The sequence below is a fragment of the Gopherus evgoodei genome, chromosome 10 (assembly GCF_007399415.2).
Source record: "Gopherus evgoodei ecotype Sinaloan lineage chromosome 10, rGopEvg1_v1.p, whole genome shotgun sequence".
Taxonomy (NCBI): domain Eukaryota; kingdom Metazoa; phylum Chordata; order Testudines; family Testudinidae; genus Gopherus; species Gopherus evgoodei.
Window position 1 is genome coordinate 8,943,572 of NC_044331.1, and position 16,411 is coordinate 8,959,982.

Below are 16,411 nucleotides of genomic sequence, written 5' to 3' on the forward strand. Positions count from 1 at the left end.
TCTGCTGGCCAGTACGCAGGCACACTTAGATGCCCCGGTAGGCGCCATGGCACCCACGGGTACCATGATGGAGACCCCTGACATAATGAAAAAGTTAGAGACATCTACTAGGAAACTATCTAGGGGGGAGGGATAGCTCAGTGGTTTGAGCATTGGCCTGCTAAACCCAGGGTTGTGAGTTCAATCCTTGAGGGGGCCACTTAGGGATCTGGGGCAAAAATTGGTCCTGCTAGTGAAGGCAAGGGACTGGACTCAATGACCTTTCAAGGTCCCTTCCAGTTCTAGGAGACTGGTATATCTCCAATTATTACCTTTATTACCTTCAAGGATATCCCGAGGGGAGTTTTTGAGGATATTTGGGGCTATTTTCAGAGGCAATTTATACCTGGGCACTTGATTTGGAAATTTAAGATTGCTGACAAATTTTACTTTTTGTCTTAGTTATGGATTCCAAGCTTTACAGACAGTCATAAAATTTTTCAGAACCTTATTTTTGGATGGGGATAATTTGATGGAGATAATGGAAGGAGAGAGTTACAGTTATATTAGTCTATAAACTAGGGTCTCTAGCCCTTCTGCCTTCCATCTAGTAAATGTGTTCGATTCTGGTCATGTAGAATTTAATGTTTACTGCTAGGATATGGAACTGTATTTCAGAACGCATTATAATCCATATAATGAATAAAGTAGCATTCCCAGGGTCCTTTATTTGCTAATTTAAAGTGTCTTGTTTGAGGAAGATTTTGCTTTTTCCAGTTGTTTGAATAGGTTTATATAGGCATATCGAATTTTTTATAACCACTAGAGGGCAAGCTCTTTCTACATTATTCATATTCCAGAATACTACATGTAGATTCCAAACAACTTATATAAGAAGAAGAACATGGCAATTCTAAGAGTTAAAGAACATACTCAAAATCACTTTCATTATAGATGTGCTTAAGACTTATAATCACTGAGATGTATATAATGACTTGGTTAATGATTTTATGGATTAAATTAAATCCCATATTTCTCTGTATTGAAAAATATGCTTTTCTACAACATTGACAAAAAAGTAACAAATGAATAGCTGTTAATTAGAACAACATTTAAACTTATCCTGTAACCACCAAATTTTTTGGATAGCTTCAAGTATTCATTTTCAAAAGCTAATTTTTTTCCAGTTCAAATTTAGGAAAACAATATAGATAAAATATCATCCAACAGCATGCATTCACCAACTTAAAATATAAAGAAACTACTGCAATTTTCATGCTTTCATGCAATTAGAGCCTTATATTAGCAACAAGTCCATGTGCAAATAAATCAAATAAAGATATAAAGATCTTGAAGCTGATCTACAACTGTACTCTGATGCAGAATTTTCTGGCAATTACTGTTGTGCTATAACACCTAAAACATTGCATATTGCTTGGAAAAATAATCTAGAACTCTCATGAGTCAAGTTATTTTTTGTCTTACATTATTTTCCACAGTGAACACCAAAAGATATCATGTTTTCTGAAAAACAAATTTCCTTTCAAAAAACAGAACATCTTTCCAGTGAAAAAGGTAAATAATTAGTTTGCAATTCCATATTCCTTGTAGTAACAGGGAACCATCCTTTGTGGTTTAATCATCTTGTAAAGCATGAACTATATCCAAACTCTGTAAAAGGTGACCTCACCAGCAATGATGTAATCTCAGTGAAAGGAGGAGAAATAACACACAGCGTGTGTATAATTTGATGAACTTCAGGAGTGAAGTAATTTTCTAAAATATTTCAATAATTTTGGGGACTATATAAGGCATTTGGCACTCTACCCCATCAGAACAAGTACCCTGTGTGCATGGACAGTTACTGAGTAAGCTCTGTTCCAATGTTCCCTCTAAGAAAAATGAAAAAAACTGTTTCATAAAAGTTATAAATGGAGAAGGCTAGACTTTGGTTGTATTTGCACTTTTCAATTTGTGGGTTTTTTATTTGGATAAAACAAGTACATTTTCTCTGCCACAAAGGGAAACATTGGTATAATGTAGTATGACTTAAGCTTTCTTCACTCATCAAGCAGGAACCCAAACTCACCAACTCCAATTCATCCTCCTCCGACTGTATTCAGCAAACAAGAGGGATAATACAGTTACTAAGAAAAGCATTGCTTTCAAAAATAAAATAAAAAGTCATATTTGTGCTTCAGGATTTTATTGGTTTGTTAATATTTTGAATTTATCATGCTATTATGCAAATGTTACAAAGTATGTGATTATATACTTACTGTATATACTTTGGGTCAATAAATAAAAAGAGTATTTTGATGCAGGAATAATACGGTGGCCAAAGTTGTGTTCACAACTACAAAAGGGTGTTTACAGATGCTCTGAAAATTAGCATTGGCTGACTAGCAAGAGCAAGGGCACAAGTATTCACAGACATCATATATGGACACAGGTGCACATGGGTTCCATTATGGTTGAACTGATCAGATGAAAGTCAACTGCATAGGCACCAATCAACCATGACATCTAGGCATCTCTACTCTTTACTTCTCTCCTCTCTCCACCAGAACAGAAAGAGAGAGAGAGAGAATTTAAGGCGGAGAACATTAAAATTGCTTTTTAAAATATTTTCCCCGTATTCATTTTTCAAAATAATTTAAAGCATAAGTTTCACATTAAGAATTAGCAATATATTTCTTTATGAATGTGCTCTATAATTTGTGCATTTTTAGAAAAACCTCAAACTTTTTAATAAAGGTGTTAAAGAACTTCTTTAATTAGGACTCTGACTACTTACGTTGATTTTGTGTGATTTAGCTCTACCATCAATAGCAAATGTAAACACTTGTGGAATCTTAAAAATAAATGAGTAAATATTGCATAAAGAATGCTTATACTGTTTACATCCTATACTCCTTTTGGCTACTTCCATATAGGGGAGGATTCATAAACTGAATATGTATACCATATGTACTCATTCATTAGCACATTCGTTTATAAGCTGACCCCCCAAAATGGATAGGTAATAATAGCAAAAACTGTATGACCCTTTCATAAGCTGATCCTATATTTCAGGGGTTGGAAACCTTTGGCTCCCAGCCCATCAGGGTAAGCTGCTGGTGGGTCAGGATGTTTTGTTCACTTGGAGCGTCTGCAGGCCTGGAGCCCCTCAGCTCCCTGTGGCCACGGTTCACTGTTCCCAGCCACAGGGAGCTGAAGGGCTCCAGGCCTGCAGATGCTCCAGGTAAACAAAACTACAATGTATTAGATCAGGAATCAGCAACCTTTGGCCCACGGTGGAAAGCTGCACAGGCTGAGGGATCTGCTGGTCGCCACTTCCTGCTGCCCCCATTGGCCTGGAGCAGCGAACTGCGGCCAGTGGGAGCCGTGATCGGCCGAACTTGTGGATGGGGCAGGTAAACAAACCAGCCTGGCCCACCAGGGTGCTTACCCTGGTGGGCTGCGTGCCAAAGGTTCCCAATCCCTGTATTGGGTATTCAATTCACTGATTCCATAGAGTTTAAAATCATCAACTTTTGGTGTAAACCCGTTTATAAGCGTCACTTTTTTACCAAAAAATATTTGGCTTATGAACAAGGATATACGGTACTTAAATGATTATGAGTTTGCACATAAAATAGAGAGACTAATATCAATAACTTCAGCCACACAAGGCTGAAGTAGAAGCGGGATAAGACTTCCTGAGGGAGCCATGCCAACTCCAGGTCTGACCTGCAATATCCTCTGCTATATCCAGAGGTAGGTTGAACAAACATTGCTGATGTGCTGAAAGGCATAATGGTTTTGTGAGATGCAGAAACGATGAGACCACCATTCATTCTTGTGTCCTCATTCAAGATTTTAACTCCAAATATGGGGAGTGAATGGCTATTGTACTAACTCGCTAAACAAAATGAAGGTTCCTTCCACATAATCATTTTTTTCTGAGCCACATGTCACAACTCACCAACACTGCAACCTGGGAGAACCGGACAGAACTTTACATTGAGGCCCCTCAACACAGCTCAGTAATCAGCAAAAGTTGCCACTGCTGAGTGGTACAATAAACTTGTCCCTCACCCCCAGAAACCAAACCACTAAAACCCTCAGTCCTAGCAATGGAGGAAGATTGCAATCAGGACAAGAAACCAAACCAAAGTCTCCCACATAGCAAGGTAAATAACCCAAACTAGGTCCGCTCATTATTCTGTATTTATTAATTCAGTGAAAGAAAGAATATCTTCTCCCTCTTTTTTTTCTGCTAACACTGTCCAAGATGGCAATCTGCAGTTAAGTTGTGTTCTTTTATCAGTAAAGTCTCCTACTACTGGGGTGTTTCTAGGATGCCATCTACATAATGCCTGAGATCATTTGTGTGAGTGCAAATGAACACATATTAGAGTTTTGCTTTCAGCAGCACTCCTTTTGCACCCCTTGGGCATACTGTATATTGTATACTATAGAATGAATGGCCCAACTTACCAATGGAGGCATCATGCCCTTGCTGGAAGGTGGGATGACAACACGAAGGTCTGGTTTGCGACTGTTCATTCCAAGATTGCCTCCTCCGGGTGGAGGCGGAGACTTGTAGGCATAAACTTTGCCTAATCCATCCCACCACCAGTGGTTCCTAGCAGGCTTGGTGAAGCTCGAGAGTTAATAAATCCATTTCCTAAAGTAGGAAATATAACGAAATGCACGTTAAGACTGAGCACAAGCAGTGTAAATCCATAGTGCAAATGTACAAACTCCACATTATTTTTAGACAAAAGTTTCAGTTGCAAATATTTCACAAGAGTCTAATCCTTTTAGGAATAATTAAGCTACATCCTACATTGTAGAACAGAAAAAGCAAATATCTTTCACCAAAGATCAATATGTAATGCTGGTGCCACCTCAGGGTGTGTTGTGGCAGCTTAAATGCTGAGGAGTGCACACTGTAAGGAAAGTGCATTAAAGCCATTTGTTCATTAATTTATCCTTTGAAGTTCCTCTAAGCTGCTGTAGCAACAAAACAGTATCTAACAAGTGGTCCTACATACATACAGCCCACCCACACACCCCAGGCAGAACATGAATTACAGTGTGCTGTTGCTTATAAGGATTTTTTAAAAACAGCCTACAAACTCTTTTGAGATTCTTTCGTAAAAATTAAACAAGTGTACCTTACCCTGCATAAAAGATATTTTCAGTATCTCAATTAACAAGCCTTTAAATTGTAGCTCTACGTTTTCCAATTTGCTCATCACCTTTGAAAATACATTATTTTAGCAGAGAACACTTTCTGGTAAGATAGTAGGACTCCGATAAGGTACTTTTATTCAGTATTTCTCCAACTAGGAAGATGAGAACCTTGAAACAAGCCCATTTCCTTAAAAGCACCTTAGCCTCTAGACTCTCTCTCTCGCCCACTAGACTATGTACAGATCATTACCTATGAGGTGTTGACTGTTCCCACTTGAGGTGAATGAGAATGGAGAGTGATCAGTATCACAAAGGATTCAGACCTTAAGCTATATTCAAACAAGTCACTGAAACAAGGAATACCAAATTTTGAGACAACTAACAGTTGAAGCATTTCTAATTGTTTTCCTATAACATTCATCAACAAACCAGCCAAGTGCCTATCATGCTAACTGCAATATATATTTTCAGGCAACCTTTTTGAAGATTTCATCTGAATAATGTTCCCAAATTTATAGCAATGGTCCTCAGAAAACACAGATTTTATTCATCCATTAATGAAAAAATATATTAAGCTGCAAATGAGAAAAATTTACAACAGGGGAAGTGAACTGTGTGGTTCACACTACAGAACCAGTATATGTATAAATAAATACAATTTATAATAAATTATGTTTATACTAACATTCCAGTTCTGAAAGTGCTCTTTATAGTCACAATTCAGTGTCAGGTCTATTACCCAAAAGTTTACTGTGTGTGAAATTTTCTTTTTATAGCCTGTAGCACCTTACTGGCATGAATATTATATTATCATTCTAATTTGAATAGGCCCCTGTGCCCAATTCCATTTTATTACAGTAAGTACATGTTAATTTAAAGGCATTTAAAATAAGAAAATTGATAGTTTCACATTTCTTTCTCTTAAGCAAAACTCCAAGCACCTGTGAAGAACAATGAAGTGTATTAACAGGACAGCATGACACAATGTCTAAGTGATTGACAGTGATGCATTATACAGTAAACGTGTACAGTATGCTAGCAATTTTATTTATCTTTAACTGTGGAAAAACAACAGGCTCTTATATGGTAATCAAATAACCAAAAGTCCTTAACATTTATATAATCTTAATATCTTATTGATAACTTTTTTTTTTTAATAAAAGTGTGTGAAACTTTATGAAATTATTTTTAAATAAAATAAATAAAATATTGCTGGAACTTGGAAATCCAAACATAGAAACCATAAACATCCAGACATATGCATAAATGGGCAGTGAAACCCCAAAACTGAGTAGCACAAACTGTGGCCTTCTCACCTTTTTGGTGGATTTTTTACTATGCCAACAGTCTATGACTGGAACTGTACCAGCCTCTTACATTCCTCATGTATCACAAGCTTACAGAGGGTCAAGAGGACTCCTCTCCCAAAATGTCTATGGGTGTGACACAAAAAAAATATTTTTTCCCCACAAACTGATTTTTCAGCTAAACAACAATTAAAATAGAAAAGATTTTCACTAAAAATTTAAAAAATGGTTTTTGAGGAATAAAATGGGGAAAAAATCACTTGTTTGGCTACAAATGCATTGAAATAAATGTAAAAAACCTTTTTTGGCTCAATAATAAAAAATAATTTAATATCATATTCAACCATCTTCCTACAAAGGTTCTGTGGGATAGTGACAAAAGTCTGATTCTATCTTCCCATGGGAAGAAGAGCCACTATTGTACTGCTTCACCAGGGAGACCAGGGAGGGAAAATAATACCTTTTTCTCCCCTACGTTAACAAAGACCATTTGTAGGCTTCTCTTGCAAGTACAGCTGGGGTGGTGAAACAAATTGGGGAAATTAGGGTTGCTTTTGGAGGGGTGGGACAATTTGTTAGGTAAGTCTATGGATTTGTAGTAGATATTAGGTGAAATTGGTGGAGTGTTTTTTTGGAAGTGAGGAAGGGGTCTGAAACTGGATATGGCTATACGGTTGGTTGCTTGGGGAAGAATGGAGGAGAGTTTTTGTAGTTGAACAGGGTTGGATTGTTGCAGTTGTTGCAAGGTCTGAGTGAGGTAAGTCCAAACAGTTTGTATGTGCAGGGCCGGTGCAAGGATGTTTCACGCCCTAGGCGAAACTTCCACCTTGCGCCCTCGCTCCCCCCCCCCCCCGCGCTCCCTTGCCCCTGCTCCCTCCGCCTAAATGCCAGCAGTGACCGGGGCGGCCGAAGATCCGGCCGCCACGGTCGCTGCCGAAGAAAATGGCGCCCCCCAAATCCTAGTGCCCCAGGCAATCACTAGTTGCCTAAATGGTTGCACCGGCCCTGTGTATGTGAAATTACTACAGGGAATGGCCGGCTGATGGTTGCTTTAACTGGTTAGGAACACTGCAAGGAAGCAGGAAATGGCAGATACTGCCAACGTGCAGGAGATGTGAGCTGCAATCCTGGTGCTTAAGTGTGAAGTAACCATGGCTAAAAGGAAAACAAGAAATGGAGTTTTGGTGAAAGTTTTAAGCATGTTTGAAATTAGGAAACATGTAGTGTGGTAATGTTAAAATTCACTGACAATACCTGATATTTATGAATCAAAAGACATATATATAAAGCATTATAGATATGTACGTACACACACAAAGCATGCATCTATATTTTATGCTATACACACACACACACCTCTGAATATATAGGTGATGTAAAACTGCATCACATTTAAAGTAAGTGGGGAAAAGCACTTCAGTTTCCAGAGTAGGACATGAACAGAAATATTATTTAACATTTATATTACAATAACACTCAAGGTCCCAGTCGAAATCAGAGCCCCACTGCGTTAGGTGTTGTACAAACAAATGAAGGGCCTTCTCTAAAGTGTTTACAATCCCAGGTCCCAACTCTGCAAATGCTTCAAGCAGGTGGATCTTTGCACCTGCACAGAATCCCAATGACTTCTATGGGGCTCTGCAATGGTTTGGGGATCTGCCCACATAGAGTGGCTGGCAGGACCTGGGTCTAAGAATAAGACTCATACAATGAGAGGAAGAACAATGATACAATCAAATATGTATAATATTTATACAAATACGTACCTCTGCAAATTAAAACATATACTAAGTTTAAACTACCTCTGTGTGCCCCCTCAAACCAATTGGCTGATTTTATTCTGCTGTGGCACAAAATCTATGACTACCAGAAAACAGTGCGCCCAATGGGTGAAGTTGACGTAGATGAGCAGCAGGTACACCAGGGGACCAATTCCATATATTTTACCAGAATCTATGCAAACCCAGCATAACCCAATGAAGGAAGGAGAGTGTTTAGAGATGTGGTGCTCTGACAGTCAGAACACCAGTGCAGGAATGCAAAGGGTTGAGGTTCTTGACTCTAGCCAGTGGTTAAAACAGCAGCAGCAAATGAGTCACGGGATTGCTTTGCGTTTTGCCCAGTGGTAAGGGATGGATTTAGCATAATACAGGGGACTGTGCAAATTTAATCTGTTTGTGCCATATGTGCATGAAAGAGAAATTTCACACAGTAAAAAAAGATTAATTGGGAGTACAATTAAATAGATTTGAAAACAGATTCAATTTTAGTCTTCTATAGGGTTAATCCTGAAGAAAAATTATTTGACAACAGTGTGATTTTGACGTGACAGTATCCTTTTAACAGTACATGGAACTATAAATATGACTTTGTGTCTCCGACCATTTCACTTGCAGATGATTATATCAGCATACTACACATTCAAACAGCTCCTTGGTATATTGTAGCTTGTGTTTATTATATATTAACCAGTAGTATTTTATCACGCATTAATATTTGCAATTTAACATTTGATATGGGATGCTTCAGATTTCTGTGATCCTTTTGAATCTCTATTTAGAGGGATCAACACTATTATTGTAAACAATGGGCTTTTGTATTATTCATCCATTTTCCTTTTAGTGTATAGTATAATATAGCCTATTTTATGAGGCCACTTCCTGCATTCTGTTTTCAACTATTTTGGTAGCTCATGTGTTAAATCTGGACTGTTTCTTCTTTCACACCCAATACAGTCATTTCCTGTAGCCCTTTTACAAGACTCTGCCAGTCCCTTTGAGAAGATTTCATGCTTCTAATGGTGCTGTCAAAAATAACAAACCCCTCACCACTGCATTCTCTGTGGAGTACCTCACCCAGCACTGGGGTAGACGGATTCAAAGCACTTTGCCTGTCAGTACACTGTGCCATTTTATATGCAAAACATAAAAATGTTTAGAAGAGTATTTTGTTTAGGGAAGAAAAAAAAGCAACAGAATACCATCACATGTAATACATGGATCGATCTGTCTGTATCAACCAGACTCCTCTGGATAAATGGTTTTGTATGCTTGTTATAAACAGCATGTAAAGAGTGCAAAACTGACATTAAAGTCCCTGTATCAGAGTTGCAGAAGTATTTTAGAATAGATATTTCTAATTTTTAACTTAGGCAAAAGATTCTTTGGTTGCTAAGAATCCAACAAGGTGCTCTATTAGAGATAGTACAATGTACCCCAAGAAAATCAAATTATAAGTAAGGTGTGAAAGGGGAGCTAAAAACAATATTTCTTAGCAGAAGATCAGGAGCCAGAAACAGATAATGATTACAGGATGATGTAACTGTCTGGCAGTTTGGCAAACTGAAGCTTTAGTAACCCTATATGTTCCATTTATTTTGTATAAAGAAAACTGCATTGTTTCCGTCTCACCTACAACAGATCTTTTCAAATCCAATAATTCATCATTGGTTAAAAAATAAAGTCAAAAATGAAAATGGTAGGGGAAAAAAGATGTAGAGCTACAATAGTTGATTTCCACTGGGGCAGTTTTATTAAATTTTCATTTATCTCAACTCAGATTACTATAGTACTTTCAAAATACTGCAAAAGTAACAGACCATTACTACCAATGCATGTTACTCTGCACGCTTTTTTGGACAGGAAACAGGTTTTAATTTTGAGGTACTTGCTGTACTAACACTAAATGCTCAAAATTCCTATTCAACAGTGTACACCAATTCCTTCAGAAACTTAATACAGACTAATCTCATTTATTGTCCTACAAGATCCAAGCACTGTCCAACATTCATTTAGATCAGTGAGGCTCATATTTCACTATATAAATCACATCAGCTGAAACAATGAACACACGTGGCTGGAAAGTACTCTATGTTCTGATTACTACTCTAAGCATAAATTATAGTCTTTGATGTCATTAATCTTTTATTGTCAGTTTCTCTGAAGCCAAACTACTTCTTGTATATGGTTTGGAGAAGTTAATCATAGGCAATCTGCTAAACAATACAAGGTAAGATAATCATGTACACATATTTATACCTCAAACAAATATGACATACCATGGTCCATATCCTAAAAAAGCAGTCTACAGAAGTGAATTTAAAAAATATCCACATTAAATCAACTAACCCAAAATAGCACTGTGGCAAAAAGATATTTCAATATTTTCATACAAGTAAAAAAATATTCTGAGACAAAAAGCTTAAGTATCAAAAACAAGAAAATTACTATAATCAGTGCTTGTCAATGTCATCAATGTGGCTATTTCAAATAAAGACAGTTCCAGTAAGATAATGAAAGTAATTAAAACACACACACACACACACACACACGCACCATTTCTTAGCCTCTTGAAGAAAAACATTGCAGAGATGGCAGACTGAAGCTGTAGTCATAGAAGCAGTACAAATTTCAGCTCTCATCAAGAGGGAAATATCTATACTTATATTTCACTGCTTTTAAGAAGTGTATGCTTTCCTCCATTTGTGGAATGGTGTATTAGGACAACTCAAAGTGGAAATAAATATACTTTGTATTATCACTGACACTTAAACACTGGTGATTAGAGAAAGTCTAGCTCTAATCATACCATTAATACACACCTCTGCCATTAGTGGAAGTGTATGAAAAAATCATTTAGGAAGGACTTACACTTTTAAAGATAAGACTTTCAAAAATAATGATGGGATCTTCAGAAATGCCTAAGTAACTTAAGGAAATAAGTCCCATTGGCTTTGAAAGTCAAGGGGATTTGTGCTTCTTAGTAAACACTTAAATAAGAGACCTGATTTTCTAGCATTCTGAATACCCAGTAACTCCTATTTTTAAAAATCTTGGTGTTACAGCTGTATGGTAAGGTGAGAGGCAGAACTTTCAGAACCATTTTATATTTAAATGGAACTTCTGGGAGACACAAAACCCACTACTCAAAAAGCCGCAACAAAATTTAAAAACACACTTATAACTTCTATTTTTCTGACAATCTGAATGCTATCAGTCTAAGAGTGGAGCAGAGAAATTAGAGGCTGAAAAGGTCTGTTACATATCTGTCCAAACCCTTTCAAAGCCTGGCTTTTCGCTACAGCAAATTTTAATGATTTATTTGGTTTAAGTATGGCTCCTAGTTTTCCATGTACTTCCTTTATTTTACTGACACACCACTAATAGATTTACATTGGAACCCTATTAAACATGGGACAAGTGCTCGGTCATCTCAAACATTTGCCACATTTTCAAGCAAATGTGAACTGCACTTCCTTTTTCTTTTAATTTCTTTTAACCTCACCATGGCATCTGGTGACATTTTGTTCTCTGCCCATGAGAAAAGGCTTGCAGTTTCTAGCCATCACAAGCACTGGAATTGGGTCACCAACACATTTTACACTGTATGAATTAGTTTGTACTTAATGAACACAGTCTGCTAACTGCCAACTTTTTCTCTGAAATGGAAACTCCAAAACAGGAAGAAAAAATGGAGCCAAACTTAACTTACATTTTTAAGCAGCTATAATCTGCCAAATGAAAAAATTTTCACTAAAAAGGTATACTAGCAACTTGTCTCTGCCAAAATACATTTCTACTACTCTTCAATGTTGAAAACGGCTGAACCATTTTTCCTAAGACCTTAAAAAAAACTTGCCCCAGGCTGTATTAAATTTTCATATGAAATGCAGAACTTTGACAAAATTCTGAGCAACTGAAAGTAGCCCTCTAAAATGAAAATGTTTGTTCAACCTTACCTACAACTATTACTGTATGCTTCATCTACAATCAGTCTTACAAAATGGTTGTGAAATTTGCCAGCCCAGACATATCTAATTTGCCAATCCTTACCATGGTGATAGTTTTATTTGCCTTTTAAAAAAAAATAAGCTGGTGTCCATGGACAAACAGAATATTAGAAAGCTACTGTATATCTGCATCTTTTCTTCTCTCAGAGGTTGGCAGATTGCTCGTTGAAGCAATCCACATTAACTCCAATGAAGTCACACAGAATGTGAGGGGAAAATGTGTTCGGGATAAATGTGCAGCTGTTTTCTGCATCTTCCCTGCCTTTAGTTGAACTGAGCCCTAAGTGAGCCAGGATAAGGTATCAGCTTTTACCCACAATCATCTTCAAGTGTTTTCATAGTTGGATAAGAATATATAAAATGATGGTTTATCTGTAAGGCTTGGCGGGACTCAATTTTTATTTTTTACAATTTTGATGGATATTTATGTTTATTTTTAAGCCTTTTTTCTATTTAAAATTTCACAGTTGTGCAAAACTACTGATTTTAAGGATTTTTTCCTATTTTTATTAGCACCCATCCCCTGCTCTTGGTGCCAATCCCATAAATGAAAAGTCATAAAATAAACAAAGGCCTGTCAAATATATTTACCTCAGCCCTCCGTCCCTCAACAGCCTTAAAGGAGGGAAAAAGGCTAAGCTTATTGGAAAATAAAATGAATTTCTTTTCATCGATAACTGTTTAGAAAAATATATGAATTGTCAATAATCATTAAAAATTGTTTTAATTAGCTGACATTAACAACTTGTCACAGTTCATACCTTAGTAACAGTGGCCCAAGCTTCAATTGGCAAGTTAGCCAGCAGAGTGAATCTGCTTATGCGCTGGCCACTTTGTGTGTTTGTTGCTGGGCTGCAAATAAGAACTCTGGGACAGAGAGGGTTAATTTACACCAGCCACTCCATTTCAAAACGTACACAGCAAGTCATAGCAGGGTCCTGTGTACTAATGGCTCAGTGATATGGCATCATCTGAATGTTTCTGAAGTTCTGCTGCAGATACATTTTGCAAATCCCCCATCAACACAAGAGTTGTACAGTCATCATGTAGTTTCAACTATCATTTGAGTGAAAAACTTCTGAGCAATGGGGGGTTATATTCTGGAAAATAAAGACGATGACCACCATAATTTGTTACCATACACCGGCTCCTTAAAATGTTTACTTTAGGATCCAATCAGAAAACACTAAGTTATTAAGAAGGTTCATGAAGTTCATGTAGGTATATGCAGTACTTTAACACAGTATATTGCTTTCGCTTAAGGGCAATTTCTAATTCACATCTGTAGTATCTATAACACTCAAGAAGGATATGGCCCTTAGTTTCACAGCTATGCTACACTGTTTTTTTGCTGAGTGCATGAATGAAGCTCAGAAACTTGAGACCTAATTTGGGGAAAAGGACTGAATCTAGTCCTAACAACATAGGATTGTTTATAAGTAGGTCCTTTTCTTAATAAGCTGATCTCTGAAACACATGAGAAATCAATATCTGGGATTCCATCATGTCTAATGATAACTTTGCTCTTCATTTCCCCCCTAAATTAAAAGGTTTCTTTTATCATAGAATTTCTAGAGCTTCTGTGTGCATGAAGGAAACATTTGTTGCACGTGGCCCAAGGTGGAGGCAGAGTGGAGAGTCAAACCAACACTTTTACCCTACTAGTTTAAGCACTATTCATTAATAAACTTCTTGAGCTCTGACTTTTATCTGGGAAGATCTTTTTTCTCAGTTGCCAGATTATTACTTGGTCATTACTTATGTGAGTATCTCCAGTAGTTTCTCTGATTGATGAACTCTTGCTATGTTCTATTTCTGGGGCTGACCAAGTATATTCCCAAATTGGTCGTCAGCGACCAAATCAATATTTTGAGATGGAAGAAACACCAGGGAGTCAGATGACTAGTATTTATGTTGCCTTCCTCTAATATGATAGAATGGAACCTGGATGTCTCCACGCCATTACTGCATAAATCTGAAATCTGTGTTATATTTTATGCAAGTAAGAAACTCTTAGGAATGTGAGACATCACTACAGTATTGTTAAATTACTAATTTGGGGCACTCTGGTTTAAAGGAGCTCCACAAAAAACATAAAAATGTAGGGATGAAGGGGAACTCAAGAGGTCATCTAGCCTAGTCCATCCCACTGCGCTGAGGCAGAATTAAGTGTACCTAGACCATCCCTTATAGATTTTTGTCTAATCTGTTCTTAAAAACTTCCAACAGGGATTCCACAACCTTCTGAGGTAACACACATCTGTATTTTACTATCCTTGTAGTTAGAAAGTTTTTCCCAATATCTAACTTAAATCTTTCTTGCTGCAAAGTTAAGCTGATTACTTTCTGTCCCATCCTCTGTGGCTATGGCGAAAAATTCATCACCACCCTCTTTATAACTACCCTTAACATATTAAAGATTGTTTCCTTCCTGGGTCTTTTTTTCTCAAGATTAAACTTGCCCAGCTTTTTTAGCTTTCCTCATACGGCAGGTTTTTTAAATTCCTAATAATTTTTGTTGCCGTCCTCTGAACTCTCACCCATTTGTTCACATCTTAAAGTATGGTGCGCAAAACTGGACACAGTACTCCAGCTGAGACCTCACCAGAACCAAGTACAGTGGAACAATTATCGTTCATGTCTTACATATGGCACTTCTGTTAATACATCCCAGAATGACACTTGCTTTTTTTCCAACAGCATCACGTTGTGAATTCATTCAATTTCTGATCCACTATTACCCCCACATTTTTCTCTGCAGTGCCACTACCTAACCAGTTATTCCTTATTTTTTATTTGTGCAAGATGTACTGTATATACTCGTTCATTAGCCTGTTCATTTATAAGCCAACCCCTGAAGATGGTTAGGTAAAAATAGCAAAAACTGTATGACCCTTTCATAAACTGACTTTATATTTCAGGGGTTGGCAAACTTTGGCTCCCAGCCCATCAGGGTAAGCTGCCAGTGGGTCCGGACGTTTTGTTTACTTGGAGCATCTGCAGGAACAGAGCCCCTCATCTCCCAGGGTCTGCAGTTTGCCATTCCCAGCTAATGGGAGCTGCGGGAAGTGACTGATGCGACAAACACTGATGGCTTTACTGACTTGTATTTGTTGTCTTTTGACATTTGAAGAGCATGCAGACAAATTCCAGTTCTAGCGACAATGTACCCATTTTATTGACATTCAACATTTGACATTTTACAACCCAATTAGTGAGATCTTTCTCTAGCTTAGGAAATGAATCGCACCTTATTGGACATTTTTTATTGCTTCTTGGTATGTCTTCTAGTGTTTTTTTTTTTTTTTTTTGCCATTTTCTTACTTGCTTCTCAGTGATACAGAATTCATGAGCAGCAGCACAATTATTGTTTGCGTCTGCATATTCAACAACTTTAAGTTTGAATGCTGCACGATAAGATGACCTTTTTTGTTTTGATTTCATTGCTAATCTATCTTCATACTAGTATTTAAAATGAACATTATTATTGTAGTTATAGCAGTGTCTCTCAAACTGGGGATGCCACTTGTGTAGGGAAAGCCCCTGGTGCGCCGGGCCAGCTTGTTTACCTGCCCCGTCCGGGGGTCCAGCCAATTGCGGCTCCCACTGGCCGCGGTTCACCACTCCAGGCCAATGGGAGCTGCTGGAAGTGGTGTGGGTGGAGGGACGTATTGGCGGCCGCTTTCAGCAGCTCTCATTGGCCTGCAGTGGCGAACCGCAGCCAGTGGAAGCCGCGATCGGCTGGACCCGCGGACGGGGCAGGCAAACAAGCTGGCCCGGCACACCAGGGGTTTTCCTTACACAAGCGGCAACCCCAGTTTGAGAAACACTGAGTTATGGATTGGAATGTCACCTGCTTTATCGCTGTCAAATTATTATTGTTCTTTGTTTCGTTCAAAGTAGTCCTGTAGATTGGCATGTCTGTAGGGATAACAGGCTATTTCAATTTTATTAGCGATTCCATTGATTCTGCAAGTTATATTTTCATATTGGCTTGAGACTTATGAGGTCCATTAGTAGAAATGCATGAAGAGATCAAATTACACAGTAGTGGACTGACACGAGTGCTACAGTACTATCATTCATTGTATTTTTCTGATTGGTTTGTAAGACATAGCATTTTGTGAAATGCATGGGTCAAATGTCATGCAGA

The 16,411-nt window shown here is 37.7% G+C and overlaps 1 protein-coding gene across 1 annotated transcript in view; it reads right to left on the reverse strand.

The window, feature by feature from the left end:
* MEF2A (myocyte enhancer factor 2A) overlaps positions 1-16,411 on the reverse strand; it is a 170,114-nt gene that overhangs the window by 18,597 nt on the left and 135,106 nt on the right. Inside the window, 3 exon segments of the mRNA XM_030576754.1 lie at positions 2,069-2,092; positions 4,462-4,592; positions 4,595-4,651. Of these exon segments, the coding sequence (XP_030432614.1) occupies positions 2,069-2,092; positions 4,462-4,592; positions 4,595-4,651 (212 nt within the window).